This window comes from Panthera tigris, chromosome C2 (assembly GCF_018350195.1).
Source record: "Panthera tigris isolate Pti1 chromosome C2, P.tigris_Pti1_mat1.1, whole genome shotgun sequence".
Lineage (NCBI taxonomy): Eukaryota > Metazoa > Chordata > Mammalia > Carnivora > Felidae > Panthera > Panthera tigris.
Genome location: NC_056668.1, coordinates 157,045,404 through 157,064,550, shown reverse-complemented (window position 1 = coordinate 157,064,550; position 19,147 = coordinate 157,045,404). Strand labels below are relative to the sequence as shown.

The 19,147-nt window shown below is 37.1% G+C and overlaps 1 protein-coding gene across 5 annotated transcripts in view; it reads right to left on the bottom strand.

Annotated features, from left to right (window-relative positions):
• The window catches only part of TOPAZ1 (testis and ovary specific TOPAZ 1), a 100,641-nt gene that overhangs the window by 11,861 nt on the left and 69,633 nt on the right, over positions 1 to 19,147 (bottom strand). For all 5 annotated transcript variants that reach the window (XM_042999253.1, XM_042999254.1, XM_015545202.2 and 2 more), the window contains one exon: positions 16,733 to 16,898. In XM_042999253.1, the coding sequence (XP_042855187.1) occupies positions 16,733 to 16,898 (166 nt within the window). The remainder of the gene's footprint in view (positions 1 to 16,732; positions 16,899 to 19,147) is intronic.

Below are 19,147 nucleotides of genomic sequence, written 5' to 3'. Positions count from 1 at the left end.
CCTTGATATGCACATTGAGAAAAACAATAGGAGACTATAATACAGAACACTGAGATACTATAATATTAGAAATGTCAATATTTTATCATTTGCCTAATTCTCTCAATCATCGTACACCAGACACATAAACGAAACATTGTTATAACACTTAAATCATATTTCCCTGTTTTTTAACTGTACTAAGTATAGGAGTCACGTTTTCTTTTTCTTTGGGGGCCTTCCCAGCACAGTGAATACAAAAATTATTGAAGGGAGATTTGGTAATTCATGTACACAAATGCCAAAATAAAGTCTTAATTATCCAGTATAACTTTAAAACAGGAGCTAGTTTTTAAATTAGTAGAGCCCATCTGACAGACTGATTGACTGACTGAATTGCCTTATGCTATGTGTTAGGCAATGTTTTACAAATATTGGTGCTTTATGAATCTTAGCTCATTTAAACAGTTATTTCCATTAATTTACTTCCAAATCTGCTTAAACTTTACTTTATAGAGAAATTTAAATGAACTTGTTATCTTTTGAAAGACTGCATAAATCATTAAGCATAATTCCCATTTTCCCCCATAATTCCCCAAAGTAAAACCGCTAAATCACCATTCCTTATAAACTGAATTTTATTTTTATCAAATAAGTTCAATTGTTTTTTGTTAATGATATATCTGGTAGATATGTCACACTTATAAAAAGTAGACCATGTGGACCTTTCTCACATCAATTGCACTGTTCTTTAGTACTCATTTTTTATTGTTAAGGTAGAATAATGGTCACAGTTTTTGAAAGAATAGATGGTATTTTAGGAGCTTCATTTTGAAATCTTACCAAACTATGTAGCTATGTTAAAAACTCTGAATAAGCTGGTCATTTTATGTACTAAAGTTAACTGAAACTGGTAATTGGGTAGTCATTTAGACTTTTAACTAATCCACCCCATTCACAAGTCTATCAGCATAAACACTTCCGAGAAATTTTGTAAGACCTCTTATGAGAATTAAATTTTCAAAAACAAAAACCAGTTTACTGGTGTACTTTAATACTAGTTTTATGGTGATAGAAGTCCTTATTGCATTAATCCTCATGTTTTTCACTCTTCAACAGTTGGGAATATTTTCCATTTGTCTAAAATGTCTGAGTCAAAATGCAAGCAAATTTTCTATAATAGCCATTCTTTATCCACTAACCTTCCAACATATGCATATTCAGTCATTTGACTCATGCAAGATTTTGAATACAAGGCACTGAGAATATAAAGACTATTAATATGAAGATGGTCTGCAGTGAATGAATTTCCAGGCTAGTCAGTGAGACTATCAAATAACTATCCTTGACTACCATAGTGAATGCTACATATACCATAAAGAATATCTAAAGATACCTTTCTCCTTTTAATATATACATTTAACGTAATCCCAATCAAATTTCCTTACAGAACTATATGAAAAACTCAATAACTGAAATTCATCTAAAAGAATAAGCACTTGAGAATGTGAACAATAGTTTGGAAAAGAGGAGTGAAAGTGGTGTTGCCTAAATAGATATTACAGATATTCTAAAGCTACATTAACTAAAAAGAGTTTGGTGCTACCATAGAAACAGATCCCTGGGAGAGAAGACAAGTATAGAAACACACCTAAGCAGATACAAGATTCTAATAAATGATAAAAGTGTCATTTTAAATAAGTGAGTAAAGGGTGAGTTGGGACATTTTGGGGAAATAAATACAATTTTGTTCCCATTTCATATCAAAATTTAAAACTAGTAATGAACGAAAAAATTTGAAGAACATGGGTAAATATATAATTTTGAGATAGCTAAGGAGTGCCTAAACCATGATACTAAACAAAAAGTCATGGGAATAAAAGGTATAGCAAAGGGAATATAGTCAACGGTATTGTAATAGTGTTGTATGGTGACAGATGTATAGCTGTGGTGAACATAAGCATAATGTATAGAGATGTTGAGTCACTATGTCACTCTGTCGTACACTTGAAACTAATGTAACATTGGTGTCAGGTATACTAAAAAAAAGAATATTAAAAAAATAAAAAGCTATACTAAAAAGAGAACACTAAAAAAATAAAAACAGTTTATGTTAGGTAGAAAAAATGTCAGGTGGACAACAGAAGAAAAACAAAAATGCAAAAAAAATCATAAAGTTAAAGGAAAATGAAAAGCTGAGAATAATATGTGCAAATATCCAACAGATGAAGGACTAATATCTTTAATATGTAAAACTATCATAATACAAAGGGACATAATTTACAGTATAATATTTTCTAAGTGTGATATATACATCATTGATGATAAGTACCTGAACTGATTTTTAGATCACATTATAATGTTAATAACCTATTTGATTGTGTACTATAAAAACTGTAAAAATAAAAGAGTGCATCAAGTACAAAAACCACATTAAACAGGCGATTTCAGAAATACTGTTCAGGATGAGGCCAAGCTGGTTGATTTACTTCTAAAATAATGTTTATTTAAAAAAATTATTTTTTAAAGTTTATTTACTTATTTCTGAGAGAGACAGAGAGAGAGAGTGAAGGAAGGGCAAAGAGAATGAATCCCAAGCAGGCTCTGCATGGTCAGCGCAAAGCCCGATGTGGGGCTGAAACTCACGAAGTGTGAGATCATGAGATCATGACCCAAGCTGAAACCAAGAGTTGGACGCTTAACCAACTGAGCCACCCAGGTGCCCCTAAAATAATGTTTATTTAAAAAATATAAACAATCACAGAGGTGCCTGTGTGGCTCAGTTGGTTAAGCGTCAGACTTAGGCTCAGGTCATGATCTTGCAGTCTGGAAGTTCGAGCTCCCTGTTGGGACTCTGCACTGACAGCTCAGAGCCTGGAGCCTACTTGGCATTCTGTGTATCCCTTTCTCTCTTCCCCTCCCCTGCTTGCATTCTGTCTCTCTCTCTCTCTCTCTCTCTCTCTCTCAAAAATAAACATTATACACACACACACACACACACACACACACACACACAATCACTATAAAAAATTAAAACAGAGAAGTATAAAGAAGAAATGAACAAAAATTGAATATCCCATCACTGAAAATGACCAGTGTTCACATTTGGTGAAAATTACCTGGGAAAGAAGTGTTAATGACCTAAATAATGGCTATGCCTACATAAGTAGTTATAAGTGAAACTGCTGTATGAAAACAGAGATTAAACATGGCCTGGCCTAACATAACATTGTTCTGAACAGGGCTATCCACGGATTGAAAATAAAGATGATGCAGTTTTTAAACATTAACATTGTTTATATGCTTATATTAGTACTGCAGTGGCAGTCACTGGTCTAGGTGTTCAAGCTAACCTTTATGCTAAATTTCCTATATAAAAAAGGGTAACACTTTCCTAAATAAACAAAAACACACACACACATCTATGCTTTAAACAAGTCTAAGCTAAAACAATGTAGATGGACCTTGAGAGCATTAGGCGAAGTGAAGTAAGTGAAATACAGAAAGAGAAACACTGCATGATCTCACTGGTATGTGAAATCTTAGAATCATAGAAAAAGAGATTGGATTTGTGGTTACCAGAGGTGGGGGTGGGGGTGGGGGAAATGGATGAAGGTGGTCAAAAGGCACAAACTTCTAGTTGTAAGGAATACTGGAGATGTAATGTACAATAACACGGTGACTATAGTTAACATTGCTGTATGACATCCAGGAAAGTTGTTGAGAGTAGATCCTAAGAGTTCTCATCACAAGGGAAAAAATGTATTTTTCTTTTTTTTTTTCTATCTATAGGAGATGATGGATGTTAACTATATTTATTGTTTATTTGTTGTGAATCACAATTCACAACATATATGTCATTATGCTATACTCCTTAAACTTACACAGTGCTGTATGTCAATTATATCTCAATAAAACTAGAAAAAAAAATCTAAAACAAAAACCTCTCCAGCCATTTCCTCCCTAGGAAGGTACAAAGAGAGTTAAATGTAGAAAATCCATAAATAATACATAATAAAAATGGTAATGCTTGTGGCACTGGTTAACAAACTAGGGGAGTGACTTGAGGAAGTGTGGTTTAGGGATACAGGGGAGGTGTGAGAAATGCCCACACAAGAGAGCTATAGGGTAGTGGTCTTCAAAGTGAGGTCCCAGACTAGCATCATCATCAGTAACCTCTGAGAACTTATAAGAAATGCAAATTCCCAGGACCCATCCCAGATTTAATGAATCAGAAAATCTGGGAATGGACCAAGCAATCTGTGTTTTAACAATCTTTCAGGGTGTTCTGATGGCCAACTTTGAGAACTACTGTCTCAGATTTATAAAAACAAGATCAGAATCACCACTTTGCTCAGGTGGCTGACTAGGTCAGATCCAGGTCGTTTCTGTGGTTTGTGCTTCTTCCCCGGTTGCAATTTTACAAAGTCCATTTAAATGAAAGATTAGGGAAATAACAGTGGTATAAGGTTTTCATATATGGACTCTGCAATCAGACCTAGATTGGAATCGCTGTGTGACCTTCTCTGTGCCTCAGTGCCTTCATCTTGGGATACCATCATCTACTTAATAGGGTTAGTGTTGATTAAATGAGATGACACAAGTAACACACTTAGCATAATGCTTGGTATATAGCAAATAATTACATTATTAAATCAATAATGAAGAGATATATTAAAATTTGAAAACAGACCAAGAGGGGTGCCTGGGTGGCTCAGTCAGTTAAACGTCTGACTTCGGCTCAGGTCATGATCTCGCAGTTTGTGAGTTCGAGCCCCGCATCGGGCTCTGTGCTGACAGCTCAGAGCCTGGAGCCTGCTTCGGATTCTGTGTCTCCCTCTCTCTGACCCTCCCCCACTGTGCTCTGTCTCTCTCTATCAAAAAATAAATAAATGTAAAAAAAAAAAAAAATTAAAAAAAAAAAGAAAACAGACCAAGAACATGAATAATCCACAAAAGAATAAGTAAAAATGGTAAAAAGGGGAAAGAGTTAAATTTTCTAATAAGCAATTAAATGCAAAGTAAAGCAGCAAATATCACTTTTTCTCTGTCAAACTAGCAAAGAGAAAAGAAAAATAGTATTCAAAAAATAGTATTGGTGAGGGTGTTTCATAACATGCATCTTCACATGCTGGTAAGACTAATTACTACAAACTTTCTAAAGGTGTAGGGTACTTTTATATTCCACTTGCAGAGATAAGACCTGGAATGGAATGTGTTGAATGGCCAGATTAGGGATTGCATAGACTGGAATGTACCAGTCTGTCTGACAACTAAAAACCGTAATATTCGGCACTAACTCTTGGACTGTTTATATGCACCTATGACCCCTAAAAGGACAATGTCTTTATAGAATAGATACCTATGTAATAGTTCTCTAGGATTTTCTTACAAAGGGAGGGTTTCTAATAAACTCAAGATAACTTGATGCAAATCTGAATGGGAATAAGGGCAAATCTACCAACATTTACCAAAAAGCTTTAAACTGCCTTATCCTTTAACCCAGCAATTCTGTCAGAATTTATCCTAAGGATGTAAAATTAGCAGGAATGTTTAGCATGGATTATTATTTATGATGGACATCTGGAAACAAGCTAGATGAAGAAATGTGGGTCTATGGATATATTTATGTATCTACATTTATACACTTATATATATTTTTTTGTAAGATGGAAAACTAAGCATCCCATTAAGTGACGTTATAGAAGAACATTCCTTTACACAGAAGATGTCCACAGAAAGACTGTTCCCTAGGGGCACCTCGGTGGCTCAGTCGGTTAAGCGTCTGACTTCAGCTCAGGTCAGGATCTTGCGGTCCGTGAGTTCGAGCCCCACGTCGGGCTCTGTGCTGACAGCTCAGAACCTGGAGCCTGTTTGGGATTCTGTGTCTCCCTTTCTCTCTCTGACCCTCCCCCGTTCATGTTCTATCTCTCTCTGTCTCAAAAATAAATAAACGTTAAAAAAAATTAAAAGAAAAAAAAAGACTGTTCCCTGAACAAAACAATGCAAGGTACAAAAGGAGTCTGTATAGTAACGTTAAAGTGGTTAACAGTCATTTCTGGGTGGACTGAATAAGGAATTTTTATCATCAGTTTTTCTTATCTACCTTTTCCTACTGGTTGCTAATGAACATGTGTTACTTATGTTGAGGCAATAAAATTTATTTTAAAGTTCAAAGGCAGCTTCTCAATAAATGGCATAACTTTTTACAAAATGCATATTCTAGGGAGTTAGGACACTTATTTTTCAGCCTCTAAGCCATGATTATAAATTATGGTTTAAAGGCTTTTTTTTTTTTTTTTTTTTTTTTTTTACTCTGGTAAGGGGAGAAGGCAGGAATTTATTGTTCATTTGCCAAGATACAAGCTACTAGTGCTGAGAGTTTTAAATGTCAAACTGAAAAGCCAAAACAATAGATTTCTCATCATAAAGTCTGCCACTAACTAAAATGAGTAAAATATTCTGCATTTCTCCAACACAAGTAATGTATAACCCTTCTATAAAAAGTTTAGTAGGTAGTAAGTGCACAGGTTTTCAAAAGGAAAAAATATTGAGAAATAAGATGTCAGAGGAGCAGGGGGACCCTAAACTTCCCTTGTCCCTTGAACACAGCCAGATAAATATCCAATCATTCTGAGCACCCAAGAAATCGATCTGAGGACTGAGAGAGCAAAACTGCACAACTAGAGGGAGAAAATGGCCACAAAAGGCCACATCGTGGAAGATAGGAGCTACGGAGAGTTGATTTGGGAAAGAAAAGAACTGCAGGTGCTGTGAAGGGGAGGGAGTCCTGATGATGGAGAGATGAGAGAATATAAGAAAGAGAAAGAGGGGGCGGGGGCAGTGCGGAGCGACGAGCACATGCAGGGGACTGCACAAGCAAACTCTTTCCCCAAGACCACTGACTAGGAAAAGGAGAGCAGTGGAGCACAGTCTGAAGCTTTGAAGGTCTGCACCATGGTTGTGCCTTGTGGCCCCGGTGGGGAAAGACTATGAAGACCTGGGAGAGGCCAGCAAGATCTGAGGGTTCCCTGGGTCACATGGGAAGAAACAGTTCCCCTGCTAGGAGTACATTTGGGAGTGGCCGCACAGCCTCTGCGGGGACAAAACAACCGGCAGCACCAATGGGTTCCCTGTTCTCAAGCATAGGAACAAAGACACAAGCAGGGGAAGCAAATCTTGGTGCCAATTTTGTGCTGTGCTTTACAGAAACTCCAAGCTGCTGAGCTGTATTGTGACCATTTTTCTATAACAAACCAGCAAACGCAACAGTACAGTGAAAGCCTCCCCCAGACGGTCAGCACGGGTCCGAGCAGCTTGGATCTCTAAAATTTGGAGTTTTGAAACCCACCTATGTGCCTGATATAAAACATACGAATACAGTGTCACCTGGCAGGTAGACAGCTCAGACACTGGCAGGGTGAAGGCAGGAATCTGACAGAAGCTGGGGACACAAAAGGGGTGAATATCTGCTCTTCTGTGCCAGCTTCCTAAAGAGTGGTGGGTGTGAGCTTCCTGTCTGGGGAAGGAGGAGAGAGCGGGGCTAAGCCATTACCCTCCCTCCCCCACACTGGCACTGATGTCCTTCAGTGAGCAAAACAGTGCCACCCAGTGTAGGCGAGAGCAGCTTACACCAAGGCCCTGCTGTGCACCTCCACTGGGGCAAGTCCACCTGAGAATCATCACTGCAGGCTCCACCATCATGGGACCAGCACAAACCCCTCTTATGCACTAAGTCTACTGATCATAGGGTGCTGCAAAGCTTCAGCTCTAGGGGAGATAGGATCCAGCTGCCTTTTTTTTTTTTTTTTTTTTTGATCTAGTTTCTTTTAATAAGCAGACCAAAATACACCTAGGATCTAGCTTCCTTCCTTTCTTTCTTTTTTTTGAACTTCTTCTTAATATAGCCATTACTCTCAGGAGCAGGAATACGACAAGCTTTCCTAACAATCTCTCTCTCTCTCACACACACATACACACCCAGTGACTCAGGCAAAATGACAAGATGGATGAATTCACACCAAAAGAAAGAACAGGATGAAATCATGGCCAGGGATTTAATCAATACAAATATAAGTAAGATGTCCAAATCAGAATTTAAAATAATAATTATAAGGATACTAGCTGGGCTTGAGAAAAGCATAGAAAACACTAGAGAATCCCTTACTGCACAGATAAAATAACCTAAAAACTAGTCCAGTCAAAATAAAAAATATTATAACTAAGATGCAAAACCGACTGGGGGTAATGACAACAAGGAAGCAGAAGAACAAACGAGTGATACAGAAGACAAAATTACGGGAAATGCTGGAGCTGAAAAGAAGAAGGAAAGAAAGGTACCGGACCATGGATGTGGACTTCGGGAACTCAGTGACTCCTTAAAGCACAACAACATTCCTATCATAGGAGTCCCAGAAGAAAAAGAGAAAGAGAAAGGAGCAGAAAGTTTATATGAGCAAATTATAGCTGAAAACCTCCCTAATCTAAGGAAGAACACAGATCCAAATCCATTAGAACCACAGAGAATTCCCATTAAATTCAACAAAAGCCAGTCATCACCAAGACCTTTCATAGTCGAATTCACAAAATGCTCATATAAAGAAGGAATCCTGAAAGAAGCAAGGGTAAAAAAAAATCCTTAACCTGCAAAGCAAGACAGATCGGGTTGCAGCAGATCTGTCCACAGAAACTTGGCCGGCCAGAAGAGAATGGCACGATATACTCAATGTGCTAAATGGGAAAAGTATGCAGCCAAGAATACTTTATGCAGCAAGGCTGTCATGCAGAATACAGGAAAGACAGTTTCCCAAACAAAAACTAAAGGAGTTCATGACCACTAACCCAGCCCTGCAAGAAATATTAAAGGGGACTCTTTGAAGTGGGAAAAAAAGAGCAAAAGCATAAAGACTAGAAAGGAAGAGAGAACATCACCAGAAACACCAACTTTATAGATAACACAATGTCACCAAATTGACATCTATCAATAATAGCTCTAAATATAATGGACTAAAAGCTCAAATCAAAAGACACAGGGTATTAGAATGGGTAAACAAACAAGACCCATCTACGTGGTGCCTACAAGAGGATCACTTTATTTTATTTCATTTTATTTTTTTTAAACTTCTTTTTTTGTTTGTTTATTCATTTTTGAGAGACAGAGCATGAGCAGGGGAGGGACAGAGAGAGAAGGAGACACAGAATCCAAAGCAGGCTCCAGGCTCTGAGCTGTCCGCACAGAGCCCAATGCGGGGCTTGAACTCACGAACCGAGAGATCATGACCTGAGCTGAAGTGGGATGCTCAACCTACTGAGCCACCCAGGTGCCCCTAAGAGGATCACTTTAGACCTAAAGACACCTACAGACTGAAAGTGAGAGGGTGGATAATGATTTATCATGCTAACAGATGCCAAAACAAAGCCAGAGTAGCCATACTTATATCAGACAAACCAGATTTTAAACCAAAGACTGTAATGTGAGATGAAGAAGGGCATTATACCATAATTAAAGGACCTACCTATCAAGAAGATCTAACAATTGTAAACATTTATGTACCCAAATATATAAATCAATTAATAACAAACATAAAGAAACTCAGTGATAATAATACAATAATAGTAAAGGACTTTAACATGCCACTTACAACAATGGATAGATCATCTAAGCAGATCAACAAAGAAACAATAGCCTTGAATGACACACTGGACCAGATAGACTTAACAGATATATTCAGAACTTTTCATCCTAAAGCTGGAGTATACACATTCTTCTCGAGTGACCATGGAACATTCTACAGATTAGATCACATACTGGGTCACAAATCAGCTCTCAACAAGTACAAAAAACTGAGATCATACCATGCATATTTTCAGACCACAATGTTATGAAACCTGAAGTCAGCCATAAGAAAAAATTTGGAAAGACTGCAAATTATTGGAGACTAAAGTCCTACTAAAGGATAAATGGGATAACCAGGAAATTAAAGAAGAAATTTAAAAAAATACATGGAAGCAAATGAAAATGAAAACATGATAGTCCAAAACCTTTGGGATATGGCAAAGGGGGTCCTAAGAGGGAAGTAAACCGTAATACAGGCCTACCTCAAGAAGTAAGACATGCCTCAAATAAACAACTTAAAGTACACTTAAAGAGGGTAGAAAAGGAACAGCAAATAAAGCCTAAATCCAGCAGAATAAAGGAAGTAATAATGATTTGAGCAGAAATAAATAAAATAGAAACAAACAAAAAAACCCAGTAGAACAGATCAATGAAACTAAGAGCTGGTTCTCGGAAAGAATTAATAAAATTGATAAACCCCTAGCCAGACTTATCAAAAATAAAATAAATAAACAAAGTCACAAATGAAAGAGGAGCGATCACAACCAACATCACAGAAATATAAAATTATGAGAATATTACAAATTATATGCCAACAAACTGGTCAATGTGGAAGAAATGGTCAAATTCCTAGCAACATACAAACAACCAAAACTGAAACAGGAAGAAACAGAAAATCTGAACAAACCCAAACCAGCAAAGAAACGGAATCAGTAATCAAAAATCTCCCAACAAATAAGTCCTGTGCCAGATGGCTTCCCAGGGAAATTGTACCAGACATTTAAGAGTTAATACCTATTCTTCTCAAACTTCCAAAAAACAGAAATGAAAGGAAAACTTCCAAATTCACTCTATGAGGACAGCATCACCTTGAATCCAAAACCAGACAAAGACCCCACTATAAAGGAGACTTACAGGCCAATATCCCTGATGAACATGGATGCAAAAATTCTCAACAAGATACTAACAAATCAAATCCAACAATACACTAAAGGAATTATTTACCATAATTAAGTGGGACTTATTCCTGGGCTGCAGGGCTGGTTCAATATTTGCAAATCAATCAATGTGATACACCACAATAAAAGAAAAGAACCATATATCCTCTCAATAGATAAACAAAAAAAAAAGCATTTGACAAAACATAGCCTCCACTCTTGACAAAAATGCTCAACAAAGTAGGTATAGATGGAACATACCTCAACATCATAAAGGCCATATACAAAAGACCCCCAGCCAATATTATCCTCAGTGGAGAAAAACTGAGAGCTTTTCCTGTATAGCCAGGAAAACTCTCACCACTGTTACTTACCATAGTATTGGAAGTCTTAGCCTCACCAATCAGACAACAAAAAGAAATGAAAAGCATCCAAATCGACAATGAAGAAGTCAAACCTTTGCTCTTTGCAGATGACATGATATTCTATATAGAAAACCTAAAAGACTTCACCAAAAAATTGCCAGAACTAATATATAAATTCAACAAAGTTGCAGGATATAAAATCAATGTTCAGAAATCCGTTGCCATTTCTACACACCAAAAGAAGCAGAAGAAAAATAAATCAAGGTATCAATCCCATTTAAAATTGCACCAAAAAACATAGATACCTTGGAATAAACCTAACAAAAGAGGTAAAAAATCAGTACTCTGAAAACTATAGAACACTCATGAAAGAAATTAAAGAGGGCACACCCCTATGTTTATAGCAGCACTACCAACAATAGCCAAAGTATGGAAAGAGCCCAAATGTCCATCGATAGATGAATGGATAAAGAAAATGTGGTATATATATACAATGGAGTATTACTCGGCAATCAAAAAAAATGAAATCTTGCCATTTGCAACTACGTGGATGGAACTGGAGGGTATTATGCTAAGTGCAATTAGTCAGTCAGAGAAAGACAAAAATCATATGACTTCACTCATATGAGGACTTTAAGAAACAAAACCGATGAACATAAGGGAAGGGAAACAAAAATAATACAAAAACATGGAGGGGGACAAAACAAAAGAGACTCATAAATATGGAGAACAAACTGAGGGCTACTAGAGGGGTTGTGGGAGGGGGGATGGGCTAAATGGGTAAGGGGCATTAAGGAATCTACTGAAATCATTGCTTCACTATATACTAACTAATTTGGATGTAAATTTTAAAAAATAAAAAACCAAGGTTAAAAAATTAAAAAAAAAAGAAATTAAAGAGGACACAAAGAAATGGAAAAACATTCCATGCTTGTGGATTGAAAGAACAAACACTGTTATAACGTCGATACTACCCAAAGTTGTCTACACATTTAATGCAATCCCTATCAAAATACCACCAGCATTTTTCACAGAACTAGAGCAAACAACCCTAAAATTGGTATGGAACCACGAAAAACCTTCAATAGACAAAGCAATCCTGAAAAAGAAAGGGAGGGGCGCCTGGGTGGCTCAGTCAGGTTAAGCGCCCAACTTTGGCCCAGGTCATGCTCTCATGGTTCATGAGTTCAAGCCCTGTGTCGGGCTCTGTGCTGACAGCTCAGAGCCTGGAGCCTCCTTCAGATTCTGTGTCTCCTGTCTCTCTGCTCCTCCCCTGCTCATGCTCTGTCTCTCTCTCTCTCTCAAAAATAAATAAACATTAAAAAAAAAAAAAAGAAAAAGGAAAGTGGGAGGCATCACAATTCTGGACTTCAAGCTGTATTACAAAGCTGCAGTTATCAATACAGTATGGTACTGACACAAAAACAGATCAATGGAACAGAACAGAAAACCCAGAAGTAGACCCACAAGTATGTGGTCAACCAATCTTTGACAAAGCAGAAGAGTATATCCAATGGAAAAAAGACAATCTCCTCAGCAAATGGTACTGGGAAGACTAGACAGCAACATGCAGAAGAATGAAACTGGACTACTTTCTTACACCATACACAAAAAGAAATTCAAGATGGATGAAACACTTAAATGTGAGACAGGAAACCATCAAAATCCTAGAGAACACAGCGAGCAACCTCTCTGGCCTCAGTCATAGCAACTTCTTACTAGACATGTCTTCAGAGGCAAGGGAAACAAAAGCAAAAATGAACTATTCGGACCTCATCAAAATAAAAAACTTCTGCATAGCAAAGGAAAACAATCAACAAAACTAAAAGGCAACCTACAGAATGGGAGAAGATATTTGCAAATGACATGTCTGAGAAAGAGAATATCCAAAATCTATTAAGAACTTATCAAACTCAATACCCCCAAAATAAACATTCTAGTTAAGAAATGGGCAGGAGACATTTATAGACATTTTTCCAAAGAAGACATCCAGATAGCTAACAGACACATGAAAAAATGCTCAACATCACTCATCATCAGGGAAATACAAATCAAAACTACAGTGAGATACCACCTCACACCTATCAGAATGGCTAAAATTTACAACACAAGAGACAACACATGTTGGCACGGATGTCTAGAAAGGGAACCTTCTTGCACTGTTGGTGGAAATGCAAACTGGTGTAGCCACTCTGGAGAACTGTATGGAGATTCCTCAAAAATTTAAAAATAGAACTACCCTATGAACTAGCAATCCACTAGTAGGTATTTACCCAAAGGTTACAAAAATACAGATTCGAAGGGGTACATGCACACTGATGTTTATAGCAGCATTATCAACAATAGCCAAACTATGGAAAGAGCCCAAGTGTCTGTCCACTGATGAGCGGATAAAGATGTGGTATAGATATACAATGGAATATTATGCAACCATCACAAAGAATGACATCTTGCCATTTGCAATGATGTGGATGGAGGTAGAGTGTATTATGCTAAGCAAAATAAGTCAGAGAAAGACAAATACCTTATTATTTCACAGATAGGTATAATTTAGGAAGCAAAACAGATGAACATAGGGGAAGGGGGAAAAAGAGAGAGGGAAACAAACCATAAGAGACTTAAATTTTTTTTTAATGTTTATTTTTGAGAGAGAGAGGGAGAAAGAATGTGAGCAGGGGAAGGGGGTGGGACAGAGAATCTGAAGCATCCTCTGTGCTGACAGCAAAAGCAGGGCTGCAACCCATAAACCATGAGATCATGACCTGAGCCAAAGTCAAGACACTTAACCAACTAAGCCAGCCAGGCACCCCAAAGACTCTCAACAATAGAGGACAAACTGATGGTTGATGAAGGGAGGTGGATGGCTGATGGGCTAAATGGATGATGGGCATTAATAGGAGGGCACTTGTGATGAGCACTGGGTGGTATATGTAGGTGATGAATCACTAAATTCTACTCCTGAAACCAACATTACACTGTATGTTATCTAAATACTATTTCAATAAAAATTTGGAAAAAATAATTAAAAAAGAAAAACAAAAGGAAAAAATATAGAAAAAGCATATGGAAAAAGTTAATCTGCCTCCTATCCATGTCCTCCAAGCACTAAACTCTTCTTTCCAGAAGCAAACACCATTCTTTGTTTCTCGTGCATCCTTCTAAAAATATTTTAAGGATATAAAAGGAAATACGTCTGTGTCCATCTTATTTACATTACTGTGGACACTGTTCTGCACATTCCTTTTTTCATCTGGCAACAGATCCTGGAGAACATTCCAAATGAATATCTGTAGATCTGCTTTATTCTACTCCGTCATATGGCTATCACACAGTTAATCAACTTGTACTCTCTTAATGAAACATATAAGTTATGTGGAATCCTTTGTTAGCACTGTGATGGTTAAAAAAAATATTCTAGGGGTTCCTGGGTAGCTTACTTGGTTGAACATTTGACTCTTGCCTTTAGCGTGGGTCATGATCCCAGGGTCATGGGATCGAGCCCCGAGTTGGGCTCCATGCTGAGCATGCAGCCTGCTTGAGATCCTCTCTGTCTCTGTCTCTCTCTCAGTCACTCTCTCCTTCGCCCCTCTCTCCCTGCTCGTGCACACTCTCTCAATCTATCTCTCTCTCTCGAAAAAAGATTGTAGACAACTTACAGTACATACTTGTGTTTGCAGGAGAAATTCCTAGAAATAGAGATGAAACATAAAAGAAAATATGCACTATTAGATTTTAACAGATATTTTGCCAAAAAGCCCCTAAAGACAATGTATGTGAATGCCTGTTTCTCTATACTTTCACGAAAAGTATATCACTAAACTCTTACTTTGCTACTCTGACAGGTATTTTGTAATTTTAATGTATATTTTTATTATGAGTATTGCGCTCATGTATTACAAGTGAGATAGAGTCCTTTGTATTTCCTTTCTTGAGAAAGGCCTGTTTACTGCAGAATGCTTTTAACAACAAAATAATTCTGGGGAGAACTTAGTATACTTCTGTGGGTCTTTCTTTTGAAGAAGTAAATTTTTATTTATGAAAATGACTTTCAGTTGAAATTATCCCTGCAAAAGGAAATCCTGTGTTATAACTTACAGAATTTTTAAAGAGAACATTAAAATTGTAAAAATTTTAAATCTCCACAGTTCATTTCACACCCTTCACAAAAACTCTCCTTCATGCTCTAGTTTGAGAAAGATTGGTTTTTCCAGAATTTTTAGGCTGAAATTTCCTATCATAAGGTGACTCACGCTCATTTTTATCAACCATTTTAACCTTTCCATTCTCACCACATCTCTCCTTTCCAACAAAGCTTGTGAGCTCTGGCTTACATCTTGCTAATTTCTACTTTTGTATTTTGGTTACCCTTCCCCACTTAGCAAACTTCACTGGCTATATTTGTCAAGTTGGAGAAAACCCTTTCCAACAAGCTTTTGATCCTGAAGTCCACTCAGAACCTCTGTATTCCATAAATCTCAGCCCTGAACAAATACAAGGCATTACATATATGTATGCAATTATTCCGCGTATATAATACATAAATTATATATTCATATGTATGTGCATGTATATGGGCTTGTGTGTTAGTGTAAAGATTATCTATTTGCTCTACCTGTGCATATATTCTATCTTCCCACCTAAACCCAGAGATTTTTAATTTCTTTAATGTTTATTTATTTTTGAGAGAGAGAGAGTGAGCATGAGCGGGGAAGGGGCAGAGAGAGAGGGAGACACAGAATCCCAAGCAGCCTCCAGGCTCTGAGCTGTCAGTCAGCACAGATCCTGATGCAGGACTCGAACCCATGGACTGTGAGATCATGACCTGAGTTGTTCAGATGCTTAACTGACTGAACCATCCAGCTGCCCCATAAACCCAGAGATTCTTGAGGTTTCTTCACTGTTATCCCATTTTATCAAATGAAATCTGCCTGATGGTTTAAGCAGCCAGAGGTACCATCATGTAGCATGTTGTGTTACTAGTGTGATCTCTAAGTTTTCATTTACCTCATAGCAAACCAATTGCTTTTCCTGGCTTAATTTCATTGTAATTTCTGCTAGATGGATTGACTTACTAGGGAAGTAACCTTGCTTGTCCTGTCTTGAAGTCATGTTTGCCTGTATGTACAAAGGTTAAGAGTTCATGCAGATTATCAATAGGGATTTACCTGCCCCAGTGGTAGCTGAAGCCTGGGCTCTGAAGCTGGACTGTCTGGGTTTGAATCCAGCCTCCACTTCTTACTTGTTGTATCATTTTGGGCAAGTGGCTTAATGTCTCTGACATTTTTTAACTAACAAAAAAAGGGGGTTATACTAATTCCAAACTTGTAGAATTTCTATGAAAATTAACTGAGATAATTGATATAAAGCATTTATTAGTATGGTGCCTGGGCTGAAGTAAGAACTAGCTTTTCAACAAAGGGTCATATGATTTTTTCTTTAAAGTGAGGTTAACTTTCTCCTTCCATTTAACACATCAACCACCTTTCCTATGCACATGATCACTAGGATTTATTAGGTCAAACTGCCATTCACAATTCAACATCAATTTAAGGTAATTACATAGACAAGAATTTGTAACAACAAATTATATTATGCTTACATATATCAGAACTTACCCCTCAATACCCAAATGGCACCATCTAGGCTTCCACTTTTTAGAAAAATTTCTGCTGCAATATTCACAATTTGACATCTTGGTGCTAACTTCTCAGGCCCTGTAAGTCCTTTTAAAGTTGTAAAATGTATTTTCAATTCATATAGTTTATCTAAGACCTTCCTTCCCTAGAGTAAAAGTAAAGAACACTCATTGAATATCATTCATATAGAGTATCACAGAGGTACAAAATGAGTAATTATATACAAACCAATTATCCAATATTAATCATCCTTCTATACTGATGGTTTCAAACTGCTCTAAAATCCCTGTTTTCAGTCTCCTTCTGCTTAGCCACAAAGACAGACAGGGAAGGGGAGGAAGCAGGGCTTTGCCTCACTATTAATATTCACACTGCTGACTCCTTTTTTCAAGTGTTTTTATACTTGTGCTTCCCCTAAAGATTTCTTTTGGAAAAAGGAGTTCTTGCCCTAATGTGGAAAACTACTGATTACAAGTTTCTGCACTTCTTCTGTTGATCACCCTAAGAGTTAAGAGGGAGAGACAGTGAAAATCGAGATAATGTCTTATCAAATTTATAGGAAGAATGACAGTGAGGGAAAAAAAGAATAAAACTACTGACTGGAAACTGTCTTTTTTATTCAATAGACCATTCACATAGTCTACATAAAAGATTAGCTCTAGTGTGGACATCAGAAATGAGACATATATTATTATTTTATATCAAGAGTCAGCAAACTTTTTCTATAGACAGCCAGACAGCAAATACTTAGGCTCTGCAGGTCACATTTAGTCAGTTGCACATTCTTTTTGGTTGTTGCTGTTTTTCTTTTCTAACTGTTTAAAAATGTAAAAAACACTCTTACCTCTTGAGATGTAAAAAAACAGGTGAGGGCCAGATCTGGCTTTTAGTTTATGGACCCTTGTTTTATATTATATTCTATACTACCTGAGTCAGATTCATATTGTGATGTCAAAGTATTTTTAAGTTGCCTATATAAATGACTGCATTTTTAAAGGGAAATCTTTAACTTAATTTTAATAATTTTGTGTTCAAAAGGAATAGGTTTCCACTAAAAAAATTCATACTAAGTAAAATAAATAAAATATTTGTTTCAAACAAGACAGTGAAAATTTTAAATCAAAATTCAGGTACAAACTCACCAACCTCTTAAGAGATAGTATTAACCAAATAAAATTAAAATATACCCTAAAATTGTAGCAAAATCTATCTTTTTCAAAAAGATTTTATCATGTAGTCCTCAATTTCTCAAGCATTAAATATCTAAGAAATTAATGCTAGGATGAACCTTAAACTAGATTGTGAGACCAGGGACAAGGTATATTCTGCCCATCCCAGTATGGGATCACATACTAATCACACATCAGTTGGTATGGGATCACACATCACAGTAGGTGCTAAACCTCATGAAGAGCTTGGAGACTGAAGACCTTATATATAAGGATTCTGTTGCTGTTTTAAAAAAAATTTTTTTTAATGTTTAGTTATCTTTGAGACAGAGACAGAGCATGAGCAGAGGAGGGTAGAAAGAGAGAGGGAGACACAGAATCTGAAGCAGGCTCCAGGCTCTGAGCTGTTAGCACAGAGGCCAACACGGGGCTCAAACTCATGAAATGTGAGATCATGACCTGAGCTGAAGTCAGACGCCCAACCGACTGAGCCACCCAGGTGCCCCTGTTGTTGTTGTTTTTCAAATAAAACAAATCCATGGGGGTGCCTGGGTGACTCAGTAGGTTAAGTGTCCATGTTGGCTCAGGTCATGATCTTGTGGTTCATGAGTTCGAGTCCCGCATCCGGGTCTACGCTGACAGCTCGGTGCCTGAAGCCTACTTTGGATTCTGTGTCTCCCTCTCTCTCTGCCCCTCCTCCGCTCACGCCCTGTCTCTCTCTTTCAGAAATAGATAAGCATTAAAATTTTTAATATCCATGAATCTGTATATGTAGGAGTGACCCTGTGCTTAAATGTTATTGAACACATTCAATTATAACTTACTCAATTCACCTTCAATCATATGAAATATAAGAAGTAGTAACAAGAAGATATATTATAATAGTTGATTCAGTATTGACCACACTCTCAACTGCTCCATTCATCCCTCAGCACTTACTTCTTATTTTAGATTTTCCTGTCCTTTACTTTATTTCACTTTAATGAATCTATAACCACCTGCCACCTCAGGGAAATCTAAAGAATGGTAGTTCAGTATAGTCCAGAATAACTAGACCACTTCTATGCAGATATCCCAAAGCAGATATCAAGATATATGGGATATAGTGTTCCAGAGCATTCTAGGAGATGATTTTTAAGAAGTTCTGTTGTGAGTTTCCCAGATTCATCTTAAAAAAAAGGTCTTGAACTCTTGCAAAATGGTATTTAGCACAGCTTCCCAAGTG